The following is an 8,401-nucleotide window of genomic DNA, read 5'->3' on the forward strand; positions in this document are numbered from 1 at the left end:
CGGGCAGGGACGAACAGGCAACCAGCCTGGCTCAGTGCCTGGGGCAGCTGGGAACACCGGAGGGGGGGGGGTCAGGGTGCTGCCCCCCGTGGGGTGCACGTCCTGGGGGTGCGGAACGCCACGGGTAGGGTGAGCACAGACCCCACCACTCCCGGTGCCAGTATGGACCAGTCTGACCCTGTCCCCACTCCCAGTACGGACCAGTCCGACCCCGTCCCTGCGCACGGGTCAGCAGCGGCGGGAGGCTGTGCCAGGCAGGTGTCCGGCAGTGCCAGGGAGCTCCGGGCACTGTGCCCGTCCCTGCTCTGCCTGGTGCTGCCTGTCTCTGCCGTGGCCTGGGGATCCCGCTGTGGCCTGAGGGTCCCACCGTGGCATGGGGGTCCCACCAGGGCATCGGCATCCCAGTGCAGCCTGGGGGTCCCACTGCCCCACAGGGCACCCTGGGGTCTCCAGGAACACATCAGCAGCACCCAGCCCGGCTCAGCCCCCACCTCCCCTGGTGCCGGGCACCTGCCTGCCCCCCCCCCCATAGCCCCTGGGACAGAGGGTCCCACCACTGCACCCAGTGAGGCTTTGCCCCAGGGACCCCAGTGAAGGTGGAGCTGTGGCCATGACATGGGTCCACAGGCTGGGAGCTGCCCCAGCTCCCATCAGCCCCACCGTCGTCCCCCCCCCGCCGTGGGGCTTGCAGTGCTAGGGGAACAAGGTACTTCCAGAATACTTTATTTTGTACATACAGTATGTCAGCGTGCGGCAGCAGCCCCACACAGCCCCGCTGTGGGGCAGGCAGGCAGGCACGCGCGGTCGCCCCACAGCCGGGGCTCGAGCTGGGGGAGTGGGGCCGCAGTGCCGGGGGAGCGGGGCCGGCGGAGGGCAGTCCCCACAGGGCAGGCGGCTCCGGGACCTGCCACCCCACAGTCCCGAGCAACGCGTGCTGCCCCCAGCCCTTCCCGGCGGCTCCCCCCGCCCCATACACCCCCACGTGCCTGCGGGACCCCCGGCAGCAGGGGCAGTGGGGCTGCCGGCCCTGCCGTGGGGTGGGAAGAGGGGCATGACTGCAGCCCCATGGCCCCACGGCCCCCCAAGCAGCCCCTGCCCCAGCCAGACCCGTCCTCGCCCCCGCTCGGGGCCCGGCCGCCCCCCCCGGGATAAAGTGCACATGAAGGCCGGTGCGGCGCGTGGGGGACAGCGATGGCTGTGGGGCTGCAATGGTTGGGGGGGGCAGCGATGGCTGTGGGGCAGCCGTCGCTCAGGGCACCCCGCTGCGGGCGCTCTTCCGAGGGGCCCGTGGGCACCGTCGCGGCGCGGGCAGCGTCCCCGTCCCCGTCCCCATGGCGGCTACTGCAGGTAGCGATAGGCCTTGAAGCAATGGTTGCCGGAGTCGGCCACCACCACGTGTCCGTCGGAGGTGAGGGCCAGGCCCTGCGGCCCGTACAGGGGGTCGGCGGCCGTGTTGATGTAGGAGAGGAAGGAGCCCGAGCTGTCGAAGACCTGCGGGGACAGGCAGAGACGCGCTGTCCCCGACATCCCCGCTGCCACTGCTGCCCAGCCACCCCACCTCCCCAGGGAACCCCTGCCGCCCCGGTGGCCCCCGGCATGCCAGGACCTTGTCCCCGCTCTGCTGAGCCCCGCTGCTGCCCTGCACGGGGTTCAGCGTGCAGGGCACAAGCCCCATCCCTGCCTGCAGCCCCATCCCTGCCTGCAGCCCCCTCCCTGCCTGCAGCCCCTGCCTGTGCCCGGGCTGCCTGCGGGACCCGCTTCCTGCAGCGGGACAGGGACGGTGCTGGCCCAGCACCCCCCGGGACCAGGGCGGCACTGGGGGGCAGAGGGGCCCCGTGGGTTGTAGGGCCGGTCCCCCCCCAGGGCAGCGTGGGGCTGCGGTGCCAGTACCTGGATGCGGCTGTTGCCCCAGTCGGCGACGATGATGTTGCCGTTGGCGTCGACGGCCACCCCCGTGGGGGCGTTGAACTGCCCGTTCCCCTCCCCATGCGACCCGAACTTGAAGAGGAACTCGCCGTCCGCATTGTAGACCTGCGGAGAGGGGGTCACCGCGGGCTGTCCCGGCACACGACACGGGCGCCAGCGGGGGACAGCACGGAGCCAGGGATGCCGGCAGCCACCCCCACCGCCTGCCGCGGCAGCACTCACCTTCACGGAGTGGTTGTGGAAGTCGGTCACCACGATCTCGTTCTTGTTGTTGACCGCCACGAAGTGGGGCCCTGGGGAGGGGAGGGGGCTTAGCCCCAGGACGGGGATGGGGGGCTCAGCCCCAGATGGGGACGGGGAGGCCCAGCCTGGCACAGCACCAGTGCCGCGGGAACACCCCTCGGTCCCGCACCAGGGAGGGGGTGGCCCGGCCCCGGCGCCTGGTTAGTGTGGTTAGTGCCGCGTGAGCAGCCGGTGAGGCCAGCACAAGGGGGTTAGCACAGGCGGTGCCGGGCCCCCCCACGGCTGGAGGGGGCACCCAGCCCCACGGCGGGACCAGTGCTGGGGACAGACCAAGACCCCAGTGCCCCGACCCACAGGGACAGAGCCCACTGCCAGAACCAGAGCCCAGAATCTAAAACCAGAACTAGAACCCAAGCCCAGAACCCAGAATCACAGCCCAGAACCTGAATCCAGAACCAGAATCCAGAACCAGAACCTAGAACCAGCGCCCCAGCCTAGAACCCAGAGCCCAGAACCAAAACCCGAGCCCAAAACTAGAACCAGAACCCAAACCCAGAGCCTCAGCCCAGGCTCCAGCCCCAGGTGTCCCGGTGCCGCCTGGGCGCCAGCTGCCATCGGCGAGGCGTGTGGTACTCACCGTCCCAGCCCGGCCCCGGCACAGCGGGAAGCCAAAGGCATGCAGTAAGGAAGAGGGGACTTGCCAGTCGGTGTATTACCATCGAGTGTACCTGCAAACTGCCGCTCGGCCGTGCCGCGGCTCCCAAACTTGGTGACGAGCTTGCCGTTGGACTGGAAGATGAAGACGCAGCAGGCCTTGTTGTCCACCACGATGATGTGGCCGTTGCGGTCCACGGCGACGCCCTTGGGGCCCATCAGCCGCCCGGCCCCGATCTTGGTCTGCGGCCGGGGAGGGGTGTCAGGGCCGGGTGCGGAGCCGCGGCCCCCCCGCCCGGCCGCTGCCCCCTCACCTTGAATTTGCCCTCAGGGGAGAAGATGCTGACCCAGCGGTTGTCGTAGTCCGCGATGATGATGTCCCCGTTCATGTCCACGGTGACGCCGGTCGGGCGCTGGAGCTGGCCGGGGGAGCGGCCCCGCACCCCGAACCGCAGCCGGAACTGCCCCTCGTTGGAAAACACCTGGGGGTGCAGCGACGTGGGCATCAGCCAGGCGGGGGGGCGGGCCGGGGCCGGGGCCGGGGCCTTCAGTCCTACCTGCACGCACTGGTTATTGCTGTCGGCCACCACGATGCGGCCACTGCTGGAGGTGGAGATGCCCTGGAGGTTGGTGAACTCCCCCTTCTCCCGGCCGCGGCTTCCTGCGGCAGAGGGAGGCAGGTCAGGGGGGGCCCATCTGCCCTCAAGAGCCCCAAGGAGCCCCCACTAGCCCGGGGAGACCTGGGGAGCCCCGAGGAGCCCCTGCCGCTCACCCACGCGGAAGATGAGCTCGTCCTCGATGGGGTTCTCTTTCTTCTTGCCGCTGCTGTACATGCTGGAAGGGCGCCGGACGGCCTTCTGCCGGATGTGCCCACTGCTGGGGGACTTGACACGGCGCTTGACGTCGTCGGGAGAGGGGGGCACGTCGGAGGCCTTGACGGCGCGGACGCGGAAGGGGCTGCCACGGATGGGCTGCCCGTAGAGCAGGATGGAGAGGAGGAAGTCGCCCTCGGCGCGGGGGGTGTAGAGCAGCTCGTAGGTGCCGTTCTTGTTGTCCTGCACCTCCGCCTCGGCCGCGCCGCCGTCCGGCGCCGTCACCTGGAAGCGCAGGCTGGCGCTGCCACTGCGCACCAGCTCCCCATCTTTGTCCTTAGTGGTGACGCTGAGCGAGGAGGGCTGCCCCACCACAGCGTGCCGCAGCCCCTCGCCCGTGGCCACCGTCTTGTGGGCCGTGGCGCTGGTGGTGATCAGCACGCCCAGGTTGAGTATGGATTTGCGGACACCCTCAGTCTCCACCACATAGTCGAGCTGGGCGTTCTCGTGGGGGTGCTCGGGGAACTCCTGGCTGGCCAGCTCGCTCAGCCGCTCGCTCATCTGCTTCTTTACCAGCAGCACCTCGGTGGCGGTGCCGTGGTGCAGCGCCTGCTCGGTGAAGGCGCAGCTGCTGAGGATGCTCTCCTGGCCCTGGCGCAGGGCGTCCAGCTGCGCCTGCAGCACCTGCCGGGACAGGGCAGGTCACCCTCACCGCCGGGCCGGGACCCTCACCAGCACCTGGACCCCGGCCGTGGTTCTGGCCGGCCCTCGCAGCACTGCGCCTGGAGCCCAGCTGCCTGCACAGGCAGGGCTGGCTGGCACTGTTGGCACTGCCAGGGCACGTTCACCCTTTCCAGGAAAGCCGGGCAGGGGGCACAGGGGAGGGACGCCGGCGCAAGGGCACGGCGGTGCGGGGGCACGGCGGTGTGGGGGTGTTACCTTCTGCTTGGCCCCACAGGTGGCCTCCAGGTCCCGCACCAGCAGCCCCTTGCGCTGCCGCAGCGCCGTCTCCAGCTCCTCGAAGGTGCTGCCGATCTCCGACACCGCCTCGTTCTTGCGCTCCACCAGCTGCTGGCTGATCTCCGACACCAGCCCGATGGCCGCCGCCAGCTGCGGGAGCCTGCGGAGGAGCCGGGCGCTGGGTGGGCACTGCTGGAGGGGACCCCCAGCAGACCCCCAGCGCCCCCCCCGGCCCCCTTGGCCCCATACCTGCTCCTGACAGCATCCAGCTGCTGCTGCAGGGCTGCCTTGTGCTGCTCCACCACATCACGCAGCGGCACAGTGACATGCTCCCGGTGCTCCCCCTCGGTGCACTCGCGGCACATGGCTGTCTCGCACGGCTCACAGTAGAACTCCATCACCTGTGCAGGGACACTCAGGGCTGCCCACAACGGCCCCCCCCAGCCCCTGGACCCCCGCAGGTTCCCAGCCCCCCTGAGCCCCTACAGCCCCCCACAGCTCCTCCCCAGCCCCTGCAGCCCCCCTGGAGCCCCAGAGCCCCACCGGGGCGACCCACCTTGCCCTCGTGGTTGGGGCAGGAGAGGGGCTGGCCGGTGACGGCGCTCACGGGGTCCAGGCCACGGCCGGGGTGGGGGCCGCAGCTCTCGGGGTCCCGCTGCAGCACCTCCATCAGGTTGGTGATGAAGAAGTTGTTCTGCAGGGCGGCGACGCCGCGCTCGGGCAGGATGGAGGTCTGGCGGCAGACGGGGCAGGAGAGGGTCAGGCTCTGGGGCGGGATATAGTTCTGGAGACACCTGGGGCAAACGGGGACAACCAGAGGGTCAGGACCCGCGCGGAGCGGGGCAGCAGGGAGGGGAGCTGGGGGGGCAAAGGGACGGACGGACAGACAGACTGGAGGGATTGGGGTGCCTGGGGCAGGAGCAGAGGGATGGGGCTGGAGGGGCAGGCAGACAGCAGGACAGACAGACAGGAGGGATCAGGGTGCATGCAGCAGGAGCAGAGGGAGGGGCAGACAGACAGCAGGACGGACAGATGGACAGGAGGCGCCAGGGTGCATGGGGCAGCAGCAGAGGAATGGGGCTGGAAGAGCAGATAAGACAGCGGGACGGACGGATGGACAGGAGGGCTACGCTGCAGCACACCACAGTGTGTGGGCCAGGAGCAGAGGGAGGGGGCCGGAAGAGCAGACAAGACAGTGGGACGGATGGACAGACAGGAGGGCTACACTGTGGCACACGGGGGGGTGCTGGAGCGAGAGCGGGGGCCGGAGGGGCAGACAGACGGCAGGACAGATGGACAGGAGGGCTGCACCACGGTGCCTGTCAGGACCCGCAGCCAGAGCCCGGAGGGGTGGATGGACAGACGGACAGGAGGGGAGAGGCCAGGCAGGGCTGGGCTGGGGAAGGGGCTGGGGCAGAGCCAGGGGCAAGTGAGGGTCTGGGGGGAGGGGGCGGCAGTGGGGGGCAGGGGGTCTCTGGGGGGGCACAGAGAAAGCAGACATCAGTACAGAGCCCACCACCGCCAACCCCAGGTGCAGCCCCCCGCCCCAGCCTGGCCCCAGGCGTACCCCTGGCCCCCCACGCTGGTGGATGCCAGTGCTGGATCAGCTGCCCAGCTGCTGCAGCCCACGGGGACGAGCAGGGTTAGGGGCAGTGGGGGGCTCGGGTGACACAGGGACAGGCTCCGCAGCCCTCGTGGGCAGCGGGGTCCTGGCCCCCACGTGGGCTGGAGAGGGGGGGGGCAGCTGTGGGGTGCAGGGGGGCCCCAGCTCCCCACCCCTGGGGGTGCAGGGGGGCTCAGCCCTGTCTCTCACTGGAGAGGGGCAGGGGCGTGCAGGGGTGCCATGGGGCCCTGGCTCACCACCAGCTGTGGGGGGGCCGGGGTGGCAGAGGGGGCCTCTGGCTGCCCCATGGCAGGTGTTGGGGGATGCGTGGGGAGGGCGGGCTGAGGGGGGGAGGCTCCACTTTCACTGGGGGTTTGGGGGATGCTCAGGGGAGGCAGTGGGGTGCAGTGCTTGACAGCTGGGAGACAGCAGGGATGCAGTGTGCGTGCAAAAAGGTGCAGCAGGGATGCAGCAGGGCCCAGGGACACAGCAGGGAATGCAGCAGGGATGCAGTGCAGTGCAGTGGGGCACAACAGGGATGCCGTGGAGATGCAGTGCAGTGCCGTCTGGGTGCAGCGGGGATGCAGTGGGGATGCCGTGGGGATGCAGTGCAGTGCAGCGGGGGTGCAGTGGAGCACAGCAGGGGTGCAGAGCGAATGCCAGGGGGTGCAGGGACCCCAGCTCCCCTCCTGCAGGAGCTGCGTGGGGAGGGTGCTGGGGGAGCGCAGTGGGACACAGCAGGGGGTGCACAGCGGGGCCCGGGGCGCAGCGGAGGGGCGCAAGCCGGGGGATGCAGTGGGATGCAGCAAGGCACAGCAGGGATGCAGCAGGGACGCAGGGAGAGGGACGCAGCAGGGCCCAGGGGCACGGTGGGGACGCAGCAGGGCCCTGTCAGGGTGCAGCGGGTCCAGGGGCGCAGGTGGGGCGTGGCGGGGTCTCACCTCTCGCAGAAGGTGTGCAGGCAGGGCAGCACCTTGGGGTTGCGGTAGCGGTCAAGGCAGATGCTGCACACCAGGAACTGTTTGTCAATCTGCCGCACCACCGGGCTGGCGCTGGCCTCCCGCTTGGCCATGGCAGCGTCCCCGCGGCCCCACGGCGCTCAGCCTGGGGGCAGGGAGGGTCAGCGGGGCTGGGGCGGCCCCACTGCTCCCCGCGACCCCCAGGATCGGGCCCCACGGCCGCCCCACGCTGGGCACGCCGGAGCCCCCTCGCCCCACGGGGGTCACCCGCGACCCTTGGCCCCACCTGCTCTGGGGTGCACGGGGGTTGGGGGGGGGGGGTGTCCCCCCGCCCCCCCCCCCCCCCCCCCGCTCACGGTCCCTGGGCACCCAGAGCCAGCCCCACAGCTCCCGGGACCCACAGCTCTGCCCTGCGCCCCAGCGCCGGGGTGCCCATAACCCTCACCCCATAGCGGCGGACCCCGCGCAAAGCCCCCGCCCGCCCCACCGTCCCCCCACGCTGATCCCCCCCTCCCCCGCTCCCGTGTCCCGGGCACTCCCGGGCTGGGGTCCCCCCGCACCCCCCGGCGCCTCCGCGCACCCGCGGGCCGGACCCACGGGGGACACGCCGTCTACCCCCCCCCCCCCGAAAAAACCCCCGCGCCCCCCGGCCCGGCCCCGCTCACGGCGCTGCGGCGGCCCCGCGCTCCAGGCCCCGGCCCGGCCCCGCCCCGGCCGCCATTGTGCGGCACCGCCCGCCCCGACGGCACCGCCCCCGCGGCGGGATAGGGGCTCCGGACAGCGGGCGGGGGGCGGCGGAGGGGATGGAGTTGAGGGGGGGGGCACGACCGGGGAGCCGCAGCGGCTGCGGGTCCCCGCCGCGGTGCTGCGGGCACGGCACGGCTCCACATCCCGCCCCCCCTTGTCCCTGCCCACCCCCCCGCGCCCCGTCCTGGCCTTGTGTGTCCCCCCCGTTCCTCCTTGTGTTCCCCCCCCCCCCATTCCTCCTTGTCCCTGTCCCCCCCTCCTGTCCCTGTCCCCAACCTCGTGTCCTTGTCCCCAGACCCCCCAATCCTCCTGTCCCCAGCCCCCACCCCGCTCGTCCCTCTCCCCTATCCTTCCTCTCCCTGTGCCCCCCACCTTGTCCCTGTCCCCCCGCCACCCCCTGTCCCCGTCCCACCCACGCCTCCCCCCAGCCCATCCAGGCTACCCCCCACTCGTGACTAGCCGGCGCTGCCCCCCCCAAAGGACCCACCGGGGCCCAT

The 8,401-nt window shown here is 71.5% G+C and overlaps 2 protein-coding genes across 7 annotated transcripts in view; both read right to left on the bottom strand.

The window, feature by feature from the left end:
* Positions 1–707: 707 nt before the first annotated feature.
* The window catches only part of TRIM3 (tripartite motif containing 3), an 8,029-nt gene continuing 335 nt past the window's right edge, over positions 708–8,401 (bottom strand). Inside the window, exons 1-12 of one of the 6 annotated variants that reach the window (XM_030042734.2) lie at positions 7,823–7,893; positions 7,140–7,302; positions 5,152–5,389; positions 4,845–4,996; positions 4,575–4,755; positions 3,596–4,319; positions 3,381–3,484; positions 3,138–3,305; positions 2,886–3,066; positions 2,149–2,219; positions 1,891–2,031; positions 708–1,491 (exon numbers count right to left, since the gene is read on the bottom strand). In XM_030042734.2, coding sequence (XP_029898594.1) covers positions 1,339–1,491; positions 1,891–2,031; positions 2,149–2,219; positions 2,886–3,066; positions 3,138–3,305; positions 3,381–3,484; positions 3,596–4,319; positions 4,575–4,755; positions 4,845–4,996; positions 5,152–5,389; positions 7,140–7,270 — 2,244 coding nt within the window. In that variant the 5' untranslated portion in view covers positions 7,271–7,302; positions 7,823–7,893 and the 3' untranslated portion in view covers positions 708–1,338. Of the gene's footprint in view, positions 1,492–1,890; positions 2,032–2,148; positions 2,220–2,885; positions 3,067–3,137; positions 3,306–3,380; positions 3,485–3,595; positions 4,320–4,574; positions 4,756–4,844; positions 4,997–5,151; positions 6,070–7,139; positions 7,445–7,822; positions 7,894–8,401 lie in introns of those variants that run through there. The other 5 variants (XM_030042735.1, XM_041118442.1, XM_030042736.2 and 2 more) reach the window with 5 other exon arrangements.
* The window catches only part of LOC115353282 (FH2 domain-containing protein 1-like), an 8,330-nt gene continuing 7,747 nt past the window's right edge, over positions 7,819–8,401 (bottom strand). The window contains exon 12 of the mRNA XM_030042461.2: positions 7,819–8,022. Within this exon, the coding sequence (XP_029898321.1) occupies positions 7,819–8,022 (204 nt within the window). The remainder of the gene's footprint in view (positions 8,023–8,401) is intronic.

Source organism: Aquila chrysaetos, chromosome 19, assembly GCF_900496995.4.
Source record: "Aquila chrysaetos chrysaetos chromosome 19, bAquChr1.4, whole genome shotgun sequence".
Taxonomy (NCBI): domain Eukaryota; kingdom Metazoa; phylum Chordata; class Aves; order Accipitriformes; family Accipitridae; genus Aquila; species Aquila chrysaetos.